Source organism: Herpailurus yagouaroundi, unplaced genomic scaffold, assembly GCF_014898765.1.
Source record: "Herpailurus yagouaroundi ecotype Mexico unplaced genomic scaffold, PumYag 141, whole genome shotgun sequence".
NCBI lineage: Eukaryota > Metazoa > Chordata > Mammalia > Carnivora > Felidae > Herpailurus > Herpailurus yagouaroundi.
Genome location: NW_024412396.1, coordinates 15,937,841 through 15,957,358, shown reverse-complemented (window position 1 = coordinate 15,957,358; position 19,518 = coordinate 15,937,841). Strand labels below are relative to the sequence as shown.

General features: G+C 36.0%; 1 protein-coding gene across 1 annotated transcript in view; it reads right to left on the bottom strand.

Annotated features, from left to right (window-relative positions):
- Positions 1 to 19,518, bottom strand: part of TTC6 (tetratricopeptide repeat domain 6) — a 209,369-nt gene that overhangs the window by 103,835 nt on the left and 86,016 nt on the right. The window contains exon 6 of the mRNA XM_040476984.1: positions 9,223 to 9,364. Within this exon, the coding sequence (XP_040332918.1) occupies positions 9,223 to 9,364 (142 nt within the window). The remainder of the gene's footprint in view (positions 1 to 9,222; positions 9,365 to 19,518) is intronic.

The following is a 19,518-nucleotide window of genomic DNA, read 5'->3' as shown; positions in this document are numbered from 1 at the left end:
CACACACACACACACACACACACACACACACACACACACACACACACTGGAATATTACACAGCCATAGAAAAGGATAAGATGGTGCCATTTGTGACATGAATGAGCCTAGAGGGTATTATTCTAAGTGAAATAAGTCAGACCAAGAAAGACAAATACCATATGATTTCACTCACATGTGGAATATAAAAAATGAAATGAATAAACAAAAAGCAGAATCAGACCTATAAATATAGAGAACCAGGGGTGCCTGGGTGGCGCAGTCGGTTAAGCGTCCGACTTCAGCCAGGTCACGATCTCGCGGTCCGTGAGTTCGAGCCCCGCATCAGGCTCTGGGCTGACAGCTCAGAGCCTGGAGCCTGTTTCAGATTCTGTGTCTCCCTCTCTCTCTGACCCTCCCCTGATCATGCTGTCTCTCCCTGTCTCAAAAATAAAATAAACATTAAAAAAAATTTTTTTTAATTTATTCCTGGGTTTTTTTTATTCTTTTTGATGGAATTGTAAATAGAATCATTTCCTTGATTTTTTTTCCCCTGATAGTTTGTTATTAGTGGAAAGAAATGCAACAGATTTTTGTATACTAATTTTATATCCTGCAACTTTACTGAATTCATTTATTAGTTTTCTAACAATTTTTTGGTAGAGTCTTTATGGTTTTCTATATATACAGCATCATATAATCTGCAAATAATAACATTCTTTCTTCCTTTCTAATTTGTATGCCTTTTGGTTTTTATTCTTGCCTAATTTTTGTGGCTAGGACTTCCAGTATGGTGTTAAATAAAAGTAGGAATGGGAAGCATCCTAGTCTTTTTCTTGATCTTTTTCCTGCTCTTAAAGCTTTCAGCTCCTCACCATTGAGTATGATGTTAGCTGTGGGTTTGTCATATATGGCCTTTATTATGTTGAGGTACATTTCCTCTACACTCACTTCGTTGAGAATTTTTATGATAAATAGATGTTGAATTTTGTCAAATTCATTATCTGCATCTATTGAGATGATTGTATGATTTTTATCTTTCATTTTGTTAATGTGGCATATCATGTTGATTGATTTGTGAATGTTAAATGTCTTTGAATCTCTGGAATAAATCCCACTTAATTATGGGTGTATGATCCTTTTAATGTATTGATGTATTTAGTCTGATAATATTTTGTTGAGGATTCTTGTACATATGTTCATCAGGGATATTGGCCTGTAATATTCTTTTTTTGTGATGTCCTTGTCTGGTCAATCTGTGTTCAGTTAGTGTCTTTGTGACCATCGCTTTGAACTCCTCATAAGGTAGATTACTTATCTCTGTATCATTAAGTTCTTTTTCTGATGTTTTATCTTGGTCTTGAATCTTTTTTTTAATGTTTATTTATTTTAGAGAGAGAAACAGAGCATGAGTTGGGGAGGAGCAGGGAGAGAGAGAGAGAGAGAGAGAGAGAGAGAGAGAGAGAGAATCTGAAGCAGGCTCCAGGCTCTGAGCTGTCAGCACAGAGCCCGACGTGGGGCTCGAACTCTCAAACCGTGAGATCATGACCTGAACTGAAGTCGGATGCTTAACCAACTGAGCCACTCAGGTGCCCCTTGGTCTTTCATTTGAAACATATTTTCATTGCCTCATTGTGTTTGACTCTCTGTGTTTATTTCTATGTACTAGGCAAAACAGCACCCTCTTTCTCTCGGTGGCCTTATGTAGGTGATGATCCTTCTCATTCAATTGTGTTCTAGTCTTTCGGTTGTCTCTCGAACCTTTGTGATTGTCTAAACCACCTGACTTATTCTTGATATATACTCATTGTCAAGGGTATGCCAAGACCTGTCAATGACCCAAAGGGAGAAATTTCATTTATCACCTAGTTTCAGGCTGATTGGAAGCCAGACCCTCAGGGAGCATCTTTAAAAGCAGGCAAATAGGGGCGCCTGGGTGGCTCAGTCAGATAGGCATCCGACTTCAGCTCAGGGCATGATCTCACAGTTTGTGAGTTTGAGCCCCGTGTCGGGCTCTGTGCTGATGGCTCAGAGCCTGGACCCTGTTTCTGATTCTGTGTCTCCCTCTCTCTCTGCCCCTCCCCCGTTCATGCTCTGTCTCTCTCTATCCCAAAAATAAATAAACGTTGAAAAAAAAATTTTTTTTTAAAATATTGAGAACCAACTGATTGTTGCCACAGGGAAGGAAGGTGGAGAACGGGCAAAAATGGGTGAAGTGTATTAGGAGATACAGCTTCTTACTATGGAGTGAATAAGTCATGGGAATGAAAAATACAGTGTAGGGAATACAGTCAATGATATTGGAATAGTGTTATATGGTGAGAGAAGGTAGCTGCACTTGCAGCTATGCATATATATGCACTATGCATATAGCATAAAGGTTAAAGAAGCTGAACCACTATATTATATACCTGAAAGTAATGTAACATTGTATGTCAACTATACTCAAACAAAAACACATTTTTAATAATTCAATTTCCTTAATAGGTATAAGGCTATTCAAATTATCTACTTCATTCATAATGAGTGAGCTGTGGCAGCTTTGTTTTCTGAGGAACTGCTCCATTTCATCTAAGTTGTCAAATTTATATGTGTAGAGTCACTCAGTGTTCCCTTATTCTTTTGACATCTGAAAGATCTTTAGGGACATCTCGCATTTCATTTCTAATATCGGTTAACGTGTGTCCTTTCTTTTTTTTCCTGTCAGTCTTGTTAGAGATCAATTTTATTGATCTTTTCAAAGAATTAGATTTTGTTGCATTGATTTTCTCTATATTTTCTGTTTTCAATTTTACTGATTTCTGCCCTTTATTATTCCTTCCCTTTGCTTACTTTTTATTTTGCTCCTCTTTTTTTAGGTTTCTGAGGTAGAAGCTTAAATTATTTATTGAGGGGCACCTGAGTAGCTCAGTCTCTTGAGCAGATGACTCTTGGTTTTGACTTGGTCATGATCTTGGTTCCCAGGTTCGAGCCCCACATAAGGTTCTCTGCTAACCATGTGGAGCCTGCTTGAGATTCTCTCTCCCCTTCTCTCTCTCTGCTCCTCACCTGCTCATGTATGCTTTCTCTCCATCTCCCTCTCAAAATAAACAAATAAAACTCAAAAATGTTTTAAAATTATTTATTGATACTTTGTCTTTTCTTTTTTTTTATTTTTTAAAATGTTTTTATTTATTTTTGCGACAGAGAGAGACAGAGCATGCTCCTCCAGGGAAGAGCAGAGAGAGAGGGAGACACAGAATCAGAAGCAGGCTCTAGGCTCTGAGCTGTCAGCACAGAGCCTGATGCGGGGCTCGAACCCACAGACTGTGAGATCATGACCTGAGCTGAAGTCGTACGCTTAACCGACTGAGCCACCCAGGCGCCCCGATACTTTGTCTTTTCTACGGTAAGCATTTAGTGCTTACGGTAAGCATTTAGTGCTATAAATTTCCCTTTCAGCAGTGCTTTAACTGTGTGCCACACATTCTGATATGTTATATGTTCACTGTAATTCTGTTCAATTGATTTTCTATATGGTTTTCTATCTGTTGAGACTTTCTTGTTAAGCCACAATTACTTATAACTTTATTGTTTAGCTTCTAACTATTTGGATATTTTTCTGTTATCTTTGTTATTGATATCTAAGTTGATTCCATTATGGATTTGCTCTGTCTTGGTATATGTCCTATGGGAACTTGAAAAAAATGTGTATTCTGTTTTTGTTGGGTGTAATCATATAAAATTTCAACTAGATTCTATTGGTTAATGGAGTTTTTGAGTTCTTCCACATCCTTGCAGATTTTCTCTCCAAATGTTTTATTAATTACTTACAGAGGGATGTTGAACTCTCCAACTGTAAATGTGGAATATCCCATTTCTCATTCAGTTTTTGCTGCACATATTTTGTAGGTCTGTTCTTTGGTGCACATACTTCTTAAGACTGCCATGTCTTCCTGGTAGCTTGGCACTTTTATCACAGTATAATGCCCCTCTCTGTCTCTGATAACTTCCTTTGCTTGAAAGTCTACTTTTTCTGATATTAATGATATTAATAATAATATTAATAACCTGCTTTTCTTTGTTTGCATGCTATACCTTTTTTTACCCTTTTGCTTTCAACCTTCCCATATCATCATAACTGAAGTCAGTTACTCGTAGACACTATATACTGAGTCATGTTCTTTTAATCTACTCTACAATCTCTGTCACATAATTGGTGTATTTAGACAATTTACATATAACTTATGGATACAGTCTGCCATTTCATTTTTTTGTTTTGTTTGCTCTATCTGGTATTTTTTGTTTTTCTGTTTTCTTTTTCCTGCCTTCCTATTGCCTGGATATAGTTTTAAATTCCACTTTTATTTATCTATGGTGTTTTTGAGTGTATCTCTTTCTATAGCTTTTTAGTTTTGTTCTAGGAATTACATTATGTAAAAATAACTTATCAAAGTCTACAAATGTCATCATTTTACCAGTTTGAGTAATATGAAACCTTGCCTCCTTTTATGTCTCCTTACCTTTCCCCATTTATAATATAATTATTTTAAACATTTCCTCCATATACATTTAATAACATAATTTTTGTTTCAACTGACAAACATAATTTAGAATACTCAAAAGGAGAAGGAAACTAATGCATTTACTCATATTTTTGCTTTAAATGTTTTTGTTCCTTCTAGATACTCCAAGATTCTTCTTTTCATCATTTTTTTCCTATTTAGAGAACTTCCTTTAGTCATTTTTTTAGGGCAAATCTGCCAGCAACAAATTATCTGTTTCCTTTCGTCTGAAAATGTCTTGATTCCCTTTTATTCCCAAAGGATATTTTCTCCAGATACAGGACTGATTTCTGGCTTCAATAGTTTCTGATGAGAAATCCACTGCCATTCAAATTGTTTTTCTCCTATAAGTAACATACTGTCCCTCTCTTGGTTCTTTCAAGGTTTTTTTTCTATGTCATTACTTCTCATAAGTTTGAGTATTATGTGACTTAGTACAAATTTCTTTAGATTTTTCCTGCTTGGGGTTTGCTCAGGTTCCTAAATATGTTTGTATTTTTCCAAATTCAGAGTTCTTCAGCCATCATTTCTTCTTACACATTTTCAGTCACCTCTATCTCTTCTTTTTCTTCTCCTTGCAGGACTGCAACAACACAAATGTTAGATCTTTGGTAATATTCCCACAGGTCAAGGGACCTGTTCCCACAAGTCTATTTTTTTCAGTTTATTTCTCTTTGTTGTTCAGACTGGATAAATTCTATTGTTCTATCTTCAACTTCACTGATTCCTGTCTCTGCCACTCTACTTTTGAGCCCATCCACTAAGCTTTTTATTTCAGTTATTATGTTTTTAATTCTAAAATGTTTTCTGTTTCTCCCCTATATTTTCAATTTCTTTCCTAAGACTTCTATTTGCTTTCTCTTTATTTTTATAATTGAGATATAATTGACATATAACATTATATTATTTTCAGGTATATAATATAATGATTCAATATTTGTATATGTTGCAAAATGATCACCACAATAAGTCAGGTTAACATTCATCACTATATATAGTTACAGAATTTCTTTTCTTATAAAAAGAAACTTTTAAGATCTACTCTCTCAGCAGCTTTCAAATATGCAATACAGTATAATTAACTATAGTCTTCATGCTGTACATTACATCCCCATGACTTATTTATCTTAAAACTAGTAATTTGTAGCTTTTGATTCCCTTCACCCATTTCACCCACCTCCCCACCCCTCACCTTTGGCAACCACCAATCTGTTCTCTGTATCTATGAGTTTGGTTTTTTGGAGTTTGGGAGGGGGCTAGATTCTACATAGAAGCAAGATCATTTGTCTTTCTCTATATGGTTTATTTCACTTAGCAAAATGCCTTCAAGGTCCATCCATGTTGTCACAAATGGCAAGATTTCATTCTTTTTCATGGTTGAATACTCCTGTGTGTGTGATTGTGTGTGTGTGTGTGTCACATTTTCTTTCACATTCATCCATCAGTGGACACTTACATTGCTTCCATATTTTTGCTATTATAAATAGTGTTGCAAGAAACATGGGGGGTTGCATGTATCTTTTCAACTTAGTGGTTTAATTTTCTTTGGACAAATGTCTAGAAGTGGGATTGTTGGATCATGTGGTAGTCCTATTTTTAATTTTTTAAGGAACCTGTTTTCCACAGTGGCTATACCAACTTACATTCCTACTAACAGAGTACAAGAATACCCTATTCTCCATATCTTCATCAACACTTGTTATTTCTTGTCCTTTTGATGATAGCCACTCTAAAAGGTGTGAGGTGATATTTCATTGTGGTTTTGATTTGCATTTCCCTGGTGATTAGTGATCTTGAGCATCTTTTCATGTAACTGTAGGCCATCTATATCTTTTTTGGAAAAATCTCTATTCAGATCCTCTGCCCATTTTTTAATTGGATTGTTTTTTTGCCTTTGAGTTGTATGAGTTCTTTATATATTTTGGATATTAACACCTTATCATATATATTATTTGCAAATATATTCTCCCAGTCTGAAAGCTGCCTTTTCATTTTGTTGATAGTTTCCTTTGCTTTGCAGAAGCTTTTTAGTTTTATATACTCCTACTTACTCACTTTTGCTTCTGGTGCCTTTGCTTTTGATGCTAAATCCAAAGAATCATTGCCAAGACCAATATTAAGGAGATTACCACCTATTTTCTTCAAGGAGTTTTATGGTTTCAGATTTTACACTCAAGTAATTAAACCATTTTTAGTTAAGTTTTGTGTATGGTATAAGATAATGGTCCAGTTTCATTCTTTTGCATGTGGCTGTCCAATTTTCTCAAATCATTTATTGAAGAGATTGTCCTTTCCCCACTGTACATTCTTGGCTCCTTTGTCATAAATTAATTGACCATGTATGTGTAGATTTATTTCTAGGCTCTCTATTCTGCTCCATTGATCTATGTGTCTGTTTTTATGGAAACACCATATTGTTTTTTGTTTTTGTTTTGTTTTATTTATTATTTTGAGAGAGAGAAAGAAAGAGGGAGAGTAGGGGAGGGACAGAGAAAGAGGGAGAAGGAGAGAGAGAGAATCACAAGTAGACTCCACACTGTCAGTGCAGAGCCCTATATGGGGCTCAAATTCATAAACCATGAGATCATGACCTGAGCTGAAGTCCAATGTTTAACCAACTGAGCCATGCAGGCACCACATTACCATACTGTTTTGATTACTATAACTTTATAATATAGTTTTAAATCAGGAAGCATGATGTCTCCAGCTTTGTTCTTTTTCAAGATTGCTTTGGCCATTCAGTATCTTTTGTGGTCCAATACATATTTCAGGACTGTTTATTCTATTTCTATGAAAAATGTTATTGACTCTTGATCTTATTTATTTACCCTTTCTGTTTTAGGTGACCCTCCACTGGGCTTCCTCTGATACCATCAAAGTGGGGAAGGGGAGGTATGGTCATTACTGATACTTGGGGATAGAAGTCCAAGATTCCCATGTGGTTTCAACTGACAACAGGAGGGGGATCTCTTTAACACTCTGTTAAGATTAAAGTCCCAGCTCCACATGCAGTCTTCTTTGATATGGCCCTGGCAGGGGTGGAAGAGTGCCTCATTAACTCTTATCAAGAGTTAAGTTTCAATTTCCCAATAGGCTTTTGATGGTGGGGGGTAGGGCCACTGTTTTTCCTTTGGTGTTTAACTGGAATAGAGCAGTTACTGTCTAAAACTTTTCTGTCTTGCTAGGCTGCCCCTTTCCTGGTTCTTTGGCTAAAGAGAGCAGGTTTTTGTCGAGGCTTTTTTTTCCTTTGCCTATCTTTGCTTCTATATTAACATCTTTTTCAACTCCAAGTCTAGTATATATGAAGCAAAAAAGAAAACCCAAGGAACTAACTCACAGCCATGTCATTTTTTGGATGCCAACATTTCTAATTAATGTGCTTTGTTCTCCATTTTTCTTTTTTTTAATGTTTATTTTTGAGAGAGAGAGAGAGAGAGAGAGAGAGAGAGGGAGAGAGACTGTAAGTGAGGGAGGAGTAAAGAGAGACAGAGACACAGAATCCAAAGTAGGCTCCAGGCTCCATGCTGTCAGCACTGACACGGGGCTCGATCTCATGAACCGTAAGATAATGACCTGAGCAGAAGTCAGATGCTTAACCGACTGAGCCCCCCGGGCACCCCTATTTTCCACTTTTCAAGACTCTTTTATGTTTGTAACATCCAGCATTTTTAATTGTACTTAGCAGGAAGAATAGGGAAGAGTAAAAATACTTTTTCACCATCTTCCCCAGAAGTATAAATCTTGCAACAACTTCCAAGAAACTACCACTTATTAAGTTTTGGCATATTAACAAAGGAAAATATCCATTATTATGTTAAAAGTATGTTAAAGTAATATTTTCCAACTACCTATCTGTGTGAGACCAGAATTTTCCTCATATATTTCAACCAAAACAACCTACCACAAAATTGAATGCAGAAGCAGTCATGAGAATCCAGCCATCTTCCAGCAAGCTACACATTAAAGATTGCAAAACATGTAAGCCAACCCTAGTTTTCTCATTAAAATTTTGTTTTCAAAAATATAATTATTTTTCATAAAAATGCATTTTGTGTTAACATATTACTTTATTAGTGTTATTTTTTAAATGTTTATTCATTTTTGAGAGACAGAATGCAAGTGGGGGAGGAGCAGAGAGAGAAAGACACAGAATCAGAAGCAAGCTCCAGGCTCTGAGCTGTCAGCACAGAGCTGACGTGGGGCTCAAACTCATGAACTGTGAGATCATGACCTGAGCCGAAGACCAACTGAGCCACCCAAGGGCCCTATTAGTGTTATTTTTAATAAATAAAAAATAAACATTTAGCATTTTCTCAGTTTTAATTCCCAACATTTGTTGTTTGTTTGTTTGTTTGTTTGTTTTTTAAGTTTATTTATTTTTGAGAGAGAGAGAGAGCGAGCAAGGGAGGGGCATGGGAGGGGGCGGACACAGAGGATCCGAAGTGGGCTCTGCACTGACAGCCCAATGTGGGGCTGGAACTCATGAGCTGTGGGATCATGGCCTGAGCTGAAGTTGGACACTGAACCGACTGAGCCACCCAGGTGCCCCAATTCCCAACAACTGTAAATGTCGATAGATATAACCTACATAAATAATTATTGAGGTCCTCAAAAATTCTTAAGATTACAAAAAGGGTCCTGAAACCAAAAGGTTCAAGAGCTGTGAGGTAGAGAAAAGTACTATTAAGGTAAACTCTTACTTCCTCTCCCAAGAGTTGTAGGTGTGGTTTCTGAGCACGCTGTCTAGTTCCTTGTGCCAAATCAGGTAATATCACTGGTGGTGTTGGAAGGATGGCAACATGTTCTTGATTATCACCCACAACAGGATTTCCTTGCAATATTCTACAGTATGATAAAAAACAATACATTGGTTTGTTAAGTCACTGATGAGACTCATTTCATATCTCTGCTGAAATAAACACACCGACATTTGATATCTGTAATAAGCAGAAATTGTGCAGAAGTCAGACAGTCTGAAATGGGAAATAATTCAAAATAATTTTTCTGTGGTTCTGCATACATTTTAATAGTAACCTTCATGATGGTTTTACTATATTAGAATAACAAATTCATCCTGTAAAAGTCTGATTACAAAAGAGGTAAAAAGGTCTCTACCTTCTGATGGTTAACCTGTTCCCCACTCAAAGCCCATAGGAAATGGTCTCATTTCTTAGAGTGAAGTAAAGTGTCAGCCCAAGAAGAACTGCCTTCTCACATTAAAGTTTTCTCTTCTTGATTCACATCGTGCCAAGATGAACAAAAAATCTATGGCATTTATCTTCCTTTCTAGGCTACAAACTATATATATATATAAATTATATAAAATTATACAAAAAATATAAACAAAAATTATAATACAAAAAATTGTAATATAAAAATTATAAACAAAAGTCTTAATTAAGCCAAAGACATAAGCTAAATGAAAATTTGAAGGCAAGATGTGTCATTAATGACTAATTTATGAACTGCTTTAAAATACATTAATTTTGTATTAAATTTGGTATTAATTTGTACTAATTTTTATAATTACTGTAAAAGAATTATAAAAGGATATAAAATGAGCCTGCACAGACTATAGCTATATCAATTTCACACGGAAGCCAGTGTTCCACTTTTTGATATACCCTTATGTGAATAGGCAATCACTTTATGAGTCATCAAATGTGAAGACTAAAAGTTCACAAACCACCCAACTCACTTTAGTTACTTAATAATATGCTGAAACCTTCATATTCTATCATACCAGATCTTAGAAAAAACAGGTCCACCCAAAGTTAGGCTCATGGAAATAGGGCTTGCCAAAGTAGAGTCATGGAGAAAAGCCTCCTATCCCAACTAGTCAAATATTTGAATTCAAAGAGAAGATAAAGTTCAACTGCCAATATGGTGAATATAGTAGACGGCCACTCAACACCCAATTATCCTCCTTCTAATGTGCTTTCCTGACCTACTGAGGATGAAGAAGTAAAACTCTCTTGCAGCCAGTGTCCTAGATGTGAGTTAGGATCCACTAATGAGATGCACTCAGCATACAATTTGGAAAGCAGAAAGTTCTGATGTTTTTGTTAGCAAACAGTCATGGCAACATCGAGTTCTACTGTAGCAGTGTTTCAGTTAATAGTAGTCCTTTTGTAGGTTGCTTTTCTTTTTGGGGGGGGAGGGGCAGTGAGCAGCGAGCATATCAAACAGACATACTGTGGTTTCAGAGTCTAAAGCTGTAACAATAGAGGCCACCAGATCCCTGAATCATAGCTAGGGTGGTATGTTGCCAGTACCAGCTTCCAGATTTACTACCTTCCTGACTATGCTAGAAGCAGCAGCTTCCTTGGCAGACATTTAAGCATGTTGTGTGTCATCTCTGGAAACCCTCCCTGCCTACAGCCCACTTTCCCAATCTTTCCATTGGTTTTATAAGCATCAAATTCTCATTACTAAGTCCCTCTTTGCCTAAAATAGCTAAAAAATATTTCTGTTTTTGTCAACTGAATCCTGAATGGTATGTATAGGAAAAACAAAGAACAGGGTGAAGTCTACTGGCTGCAATAGTGAGCCAAGAGACTACATATATCAAAGTCAGTATTTCTAAGATCATGAAGGACAGGCATGACATAAGAAGCTACCTTGAGGCACTGCTGTATTTTTATCAAGCTCTAAGCCAAAACCAAGGTAATAAGAGTAATTCCCAACTTACTGTCTTTTCACATTCCAAATGTGCACTAATGAAGCTGACAGTGTGGTTGGTGGGAAGAAAAATGAAAGAAGTCATTGGAGTGCATAGTGTTGGTAGACATGTATAGAGGACCTTAGTGAAAGGCCACCCAAGATTAGCAAGTGTTCCTACAGGACAAAGAGTAATCAATTACTTTGAAAATTTTCTCCAGACTTTCCCTTCTTCCTTCTTTATATCCAGAGAGAAGAGCTAATCCTTTCTAGAGTTCATTCTCCTGTTTGGAAAACACCATTTCGGATTGAAAATCTCTTCATATCCAATCTCTCCATCACTTCCAGCAGTAATCACTGGCTCTGCTCCTTCTTCCATGGTGTCTCTCCTGTCCACTGCATTTTCTCTCATCTGAGTCCTACGATATCATCTTTGCTGGTCCCTTACCTCTAGACCTTCCCTTCTCCAATCCATACTATATACCCTGCCAGAGATGTCATCACTCACCCCCTTTCCAAATATTTTAATGACTATATACACTGTATAAACCTAAGCTCCCAGGCTTTGCATTCAGGGTCCTCCACAGTCTGGATACCATCTACTTGCCAATCCTACTGCCCTCCCCTAACTCCTGGCCCAACCTACATTCACTATGTAGAAGGTGCCTGAGGTACTGAGATTACTTAGGGACAATAGAGAAGAGAGGCAAACCAGATTACAATACAGTATGGCTATGAAAATAATGAAAAGAAGGCTTGCAGATTGCAGCTCCCTCATGAAACGTTTATAAATCCCCCTCTGCCCAGTCAAAATTCATCTTTGCTTCCCTAGATTTTCTGCTGCATTTGATCGGATCTTTCATTGTAGAATATGCTATTTTTTATTCTATGTATCTTTTTCACAGTAGACATAGACTGGTTTGAAGAGAAAACTGATTCTTATTCATTTCCTATCTTCTGTGATGCAAATGTAGTACATACTGAATACATATTGTATTTTGGCTCAGCAAGAAAAGTCTCACAGCCTCTGTGAGTTCCCAGTCCCAGACTCTATCCCAGGGAACTGAGAATCACAGGTCAGCATGATGTATTGCAGTGGTTCTCAAAGTGTGTTCCCTAACGCAGCATCATTAAAATCACATACAAACTTGCTAGAAAATGCAAATTCTTGGTTGCCCATTATACCTAATGAATCAGAATCTCAGGGTAGGACTCAGTCATCTGTTTTAACCAGCCCTGCAGATGATTCTGATATACACTGAAAACCAGTGATGTACTGCAATCTTTCCTAAAACAGCCTGATTCTAAGAATATCCTGGGAGCTTGTCAAAACTATAGCTTCCCAGATACCTCCTCCAGAGATTCTAATTCACATGTGAGGTAGGTCACTTCTCCTTCCTAGGTCTCAGTTTCTCCATCTATCTATCTATAGCAACAGTGATCAGGTCTTTCAGGGTCTAATGCTTAGGAATAATATATGTGAGAAATGTCACACTGTACATGTTCAGTTATTAAGTAATTAGTAAGTGGCTGATATTCAATTATTATTGCTATTATCATTGAGGATATTAAATGAAGGAAACATGCCCACCTCTCTCAGAGTGAGTTAAGTTTCTTTACTTGTCCCCCATGGGCCAGAGATATAACATATATTTCTTATTGTAGGTTGCTATCAAAGAAGTTTAGAAAACATTTGCTCTAACCTGTGAACACTTTTTTAAAAACTCTGCATACATATTCTACAAGTCACATAAAAGAGAACATGAGGTCTATCCTATGAAGCATAAAGAAGGGTTCTCCCTCCAGCACTCTCCCCTCTTCTTGGATGTGACTCTAACAGAGAAGTTCCCCCGTCACATCTTTGCTTTCCCTTCCTTACTGAACTTAAAATCTTGCTTGTTGGGGTACAAAACCTGTTCAAGGCTTCACAGGATGATGCTCACAGTTGCTTTTATACAACTCAAAGAAGAGGTGTACAGGGATATTTTCAGAGTGCTCATGTGCAAAAGTTGTGTCACAAAAATACAGGCAATAGAGTATTATATTCCACACAACATTTTTAAAGTACTTGTCACAAGCCACTAAATTGATTTCACAACCCCTTATTAGGTCACAATCTACAATTTAGAAAATAGTAACTTACAAAGAATGTTATTTGAAAAGCAAACTCCTAGATCTAGAAAAGACTTTAAGAGTTCATCTTCTTGAAGATTACAAATAATTTTCTTTACTATAGTCTTCAAAATCTGTAGCAGAGGTAATGAACACTTTGAACACTTTTTAAAAATTGAGGGAACCATAATCTTAATAAAATGATAAATCTAAAGGAGAATAAGAGTATAACTATGTAGATTTTATTTTTTTACAAAATATGATTAGGGAAGCGGGGGATTTTATTTTTAATCATTGTAACTTCATTGTTACATGCAAACAGTGACATCTGGTGGAATGATATTGCTTTGCTTTAAAAAATTTCAGCTTTCACATATTGACAGTTATGAAATCAGATAAATGTCCAAGTAATTCCTGTTTTTAAATATCTATATAAAATAAAAAATACACTAATCTAATAGCTTATTAAACTTTTATACTGCATAGTAAAATGACTTCTGTCATTCCAATCTGTATTTTTTAAATATGCTGAAGTCTTTCTTAGGTATAAGGGGTATTTGTTAAAAATGGATACAATGGAAATCTAACTGAGGTTACTATTGATTCTACTTCTAACTCCGTCACCAACTGTGATTTGGACTGCAAAATTTACCCTCAGTTTCCTCATCCATAAATATGAAAAGGTTAGGCTAAAAGAAGGATAAGATCCTCTTATGGCTCTAAAACATGTACTTTTGTGACATATGCCCATCTAGACCTCAGACAGGGATTAAGTCTTATGTGCTTTGGCATAATATCTTGGGTCACTGCCTGGAGTACGTACCAAGGAACAAGCTAAGTAAGGTATGTGGGTAGGGCCAGGATTAGATTTAACCATTGAGGAATGGAAGACAATGCAAGAAATGGGGAATAGTGGGGGAAAGTCAGTTCCAGATACCCACGGTGGAAAGTAACATACAGCAGAAGATAAAACACAATATTCCAAATGTAGTATGACAGACCACAGATGGTGGTGCACTAGAAGTAGTATCAGAAAGTTCTGGCAAGGGATGATGGTTCATTCTAGTAGGGAGAAACCAGTAATGGGGAAAACAAAACCAGGCAGTATTCAGTGCAAGCTACAAGTAAATAAGTAATTAATATCAGGGAAGTCTACCATATTTAGCAAGGTCCCAGCCCTGGCCTAGTACTCAGAAACAAGACTTCAGTTCTTAAGAGGGAACAAGCACTATAAGAACTTCCACCCCAATAGAAGCAGAAGCCCTGCTTCCAATACTGGGTCACAATGGATCAAATAACAAAACACAACGGTAAATAAAATCTCTCAAATTTTATTTGAGATCTCAAATAAAAATTTTATTTGCATATCTCAAATTATTCGACTAAAGCTCCTCAGATTCTTCCTAGCTTACATCAAAATTGGTTCTGAAAACAAGATGAGAACAAGTATTCAGAATGAAGCATGAAAAGAAAAAAATGAGAGGGTCTTCACAAGTTCACAAAACAGTGGAATATAATGGAAACCACATTTAGAATCAAAGAGATCTAGGTCTGAATCTTAGCTTTTATCAGCCCTATACACATGGACTAGTCACTTACACCTACTTTGAACTACATTTTCTTCACTTGGGAAGAAAATACAAAATTTTCCATTTTCATATTCAAATATCAGCAAAATATTTAGAAGATTCAGATAAAATCTTTAAAATGCAAGTGCACTTTATATAGTTGATTTGTCAACTATAGGTAGTAGAGATAGTAAGTCAAAATAATTACCCATGTGCCTGTATTTCAGTTTTAAAGTAAAAATCTTCAAAGGAATATAAACTATGAAAACAACACCCTTAATGTCATTTTTGTAAAATGTATATGTAAGTGCATGCACAGAAAAAAGGGCCTAGAATAATATTTTTAAATTTTTTTATGTTTATTTATTTTTAAGAGAGAGAGACAGTGCAAGTGGGGGGAAGGGCAGAGAGACCCAGGGAGACACAGAATCCAAAGCAGGCTCCAGGCTCTGAACGGTCAGCACAGAGCCCAACACAGGGCTTGAACTCATGAACCATGAGATCATGACCTGAGCCGAAGTCGGATCTTTAACTGACTAGGGGAGCCACCCAGGCGCCCCTAGAATAATCTTTACCATATAGAATAAACACTGGAAAAGGTCTGCTTCTGGTATAATAGTCTTAACAATCACAGAGAAAATGTGTAAAGGCAAAATTCTCATAACCTAATCCACCCCACCCCCAACACCTTTCAGGATTCTGAATGACTAAATTAGTAATATAAACCTGCATCTTCTGGTGCTCCTACTTAAGATCTAAACATAGTATTCTAGGGACACCTGGGTGGTTCAGTCAGTTAAGCATCCAATTCATGATCTCACAGTCATGGAATTCAGCATGGAACACAGACCCTGCCTGGGATTTTCTCTCTCTCTCTCTCTCTCTCTCTCTCTCTCTTTCTGCCCCTTCCCTGCTTGGGCTCATGCAAGCACTCTTTCTCTCTCAAAATAAATAAATAAATCTTTAAAAACTTTTAAACTCTCTTTTTTTTAAAAAAGCAATCCATTCCCAAACATGTTCTAGTGACATTATTTAAGGCAAAACTTAAAGTCCTATAAGCATCCAGGAGGAGTAGAGAAGAAACAGATTACTTGCAAATAAAATAAAAACAGGCTGCTTTCAGATTTTTATTTCATAACATCAGATATCAGATGATACAAACAATAAATACATAGATAAATGTCAGCAAATATGACAGATTATAGGAAACAGCAAAGAACTAAAACAAGAGAGAATACAAAGATGACAAAAATAATACCCAGTATAACTGATAATGGCAATAAATCCATATGGGGTGATCCAACCTGTTAGAATAAAAAAATTGATTGGCTTAAAAAATATTTTAGTCTATGCAATCTACAAGCAGCGCAACTACTAAAGATTAAAAATAAAAGGGCAAACATACACCATATAAATAAAGCAAAAAATAGGACAAAGTGTAGTTTTACTTTTTATGGAATTAGTGTACAATCTATAATGAAAACAAAAGGACTACAGTTAACAATTTCTTGAATTTTCTTCCACACATACACAAAAATGTGTATATAATCACATATCTCTTTATTTACTTCTATCTCCTTTCAGTGCACAGAGCACTACCTCGTTCTTAGTCATGATTGCCATGCATCCCATCACTGGATGCACCATAAAAAAATATTCTATTGATAAGCACCTAAGTTATTTCCAGTTTTTAGTTATTATAAGGACAATGAACATCCTTCTGCATGTATTTTAGTAAATTGCAGTCATCAGCATATAGATGACATTTAAAGCCACGGTTTTGGATAAGATCACTTTGGTAAGTATGGGAGAAAAGAGGTGCCAGTATAAGTTTGGGCACCCCAATGTTTTGAAATCAAAATATAAGGAGACACCAGCAAAGGAGACTTGAGAAGGTATAGCCAGGGAGACAGAAAGAGAACCAGAAAAGAGTATAATCCCAAAGGTCAAGAAATCAAAGGGTTTTAAGGAAGAGTTAATGCAACTGTGCCAAATGCTACTAAAAAGTCAAAATAAGGACTGTGATATCTTACAGCAAATCTGATCATGTCCTTCTTCCTCAAAAAACTCTATCAATGGCTTCCCAATACACTGTGAATAAGAATCTCTCCCCCAAAGCCTCATATACATGCCCTCACACACCTACAGAGAATCTGTAAAATCCTACATGATCTGATTCATGCCTTCACTCAACCTCCACTGCATCACTGCTCCTCCCGTTCTCCAATGCTGGACTTCTTTCCAATTCTTAGATGAGTTCCAACTGTCCACAGCTGACTCTCAAACTTCAATATGCCTTCAAATCATCTGCTTTTTTAACAAGTTCCCAAGTGATGTTGATTCACTCTCAGGTTGCAATTTAAGTATCAATTCCTCAAACCTCCCAAGATGATCAGGAAATCTTCCAGTTTCCACAGCACCCTGCACTTCTGCGTATTAATTATCCCATTCACGATAAGTAATTTACCACCTTTCTTCTTTGCCAATCTCCATATTCCCTGAGGGCAGGGATTATTTCTCTTGTTAGCAGATGCTTCCCTAGGACCTAACTCTATGCCTGCCACACAGTAGGTACACAAAAAATATATGCTGATTGATTTAAGTGATTAGTCAGATCCATATTTCTTGACATGGAAAGATAAGTAAACACAGTTAAAAAAAATCAGGTCACAAAACGTACCCAGCATGATCCCAGTTTTGTTCTATCTTACTTATTTTCATACAGAAAAGTCTGGAATCATGTATTTAAGAATGTAAATAGTATTACCCCTAGATAGCAAGATTTTGAATAATTGTAGGGTTTTTTGCATTTTCTTGCATATTTTTCACATTTACTAAAGTATTGTGTTTTTATTGTTATTTTATAACAATAATAAATAAGAGGAATTATTTTGTTTAATTATTTTGAAATTAAACATTAAATTCTGACACTTAACCTTTGGTTTTCCAATTATTGCAGCTGCCACTATTTTAACATATGGAGCTAACAGTCTGTCTACATTTTTTCAAAATGCGATTAAGAATTTCTTTTGTAACATGAAGCCAAGTGGAGAGTTAGGTCTGGGATCTATAGCCTAAGCACTGCTTCCCACCAAGAAGCTGGCTGTAAGACGAACCTGACTTGAGAAGGTCAGCCAATGTTTGTAAGACAGCATTTTTTGCCAACTCTCTCTTTATTGATGCTGGATCAACAAAATACACAAGCAATTTTACATAGACAAGTCAGTAAAATAGGACATAAGTCCATAAATAGACTCAATAACACATTGGAATTTAAGGTATGAGAAGCTGCCATTTCAAAATAGTGAGGAAAGAGGATTTATTGACAATAATGATATTATGCAATTGACTAGTCACTTGGTGGGGGGAGGAATAATGCTTATTCTTCTCATCAAGTTAATTACAGATGGATCAAAGTAAGCTATAAAATGATAGAAGAAAATATGAGAAAATACATTTAAGTGTAAGTGTAGAAAAGCCGTTTCTAAGAATGAAACCAAGACTAGAACGCATAGAGAATGACTGCTAGTTTTTACTACATAAAAATTAAAACTTCTGGAGAGCATAAAACACCATAACAAAGGTAGAAAGCAAACAACAAAGTAAAAGAAAATGTCTACTATATATAACAAATAATTAAAATCTTTAATATAAAAAGATCACTTATAAATCAATAAGAGATGAATGATGACCCAACAGAATATGAATTGATAATTCTCAAAAGGAGAATAACCAAAAGACATCACCATCATTTAAAGTGAAAAAATATATAGTAATAAAAAGATAGGTTTCCTCATCAGATTAGGAAAAAAATGAAGCAGATTGACAATTAGTTATTTGATAAGGGTAAAAGGAAATGGACATGATAAATTGTTGGTAGAGTATAAGTCTGAATAATTTTTCTGGAAAGAAGTCTAGCAATATGCATCAAAAATTTTAGAGCAAGGGGAGTCTGGGTGGCTCAGTTGGTTAAGCATCTGACCAGCTCAGGTCATGATCTGGTGGTTCATGAGTTCGAGCCCCACGTCGGGCTCTGTGCTGACAGTGCAGAGCCTGCTTGGGATCCTGTCTTGCTCTCTCTCTCTCTCTCTGCCCCTCACCCACTTGTGCGGGGTCTCTCTCTCTCCCCCAAAAATAAACATTAAAAAAAATTTTTAAAGCAAAACGTTTAATAATTCCACACTTGAAATCTTCTTACATTGCAGCTTGGTTAAGTTAGTGAATAATATGAAAATATTTAAATGTTCACACACAACCCTGAGTGAAAAATCAGTCTATAGAATGTCATACATGGTTTAAACACATGCACATACAGGAGATGTTAGACAGCTATTCACCAAACTGTTAACTTAATCTAAGTGTTTAAACACTTTTAATGATTTACCTTATTTTAAAACACCAAATCTAAAATTCCATGCTAAGAATTCTAACAAAACAACTATAAACTTCTCTTTAAAATACAGAAACTTTAAAAGCAAAATTATAATTCATATGAAACATTTTTATAGTTCTCAACAAAATTGCTGTTTAGCAAAATAAACATAAGTTTGAGCAATATGTTGCTATTTTAAATAAACTTAAGTATGTACCTACCTAGTCCATTAAAATATCCTTGGTGTTTGCCACAAGTAACAATTACTATATGGAGAATTGGGA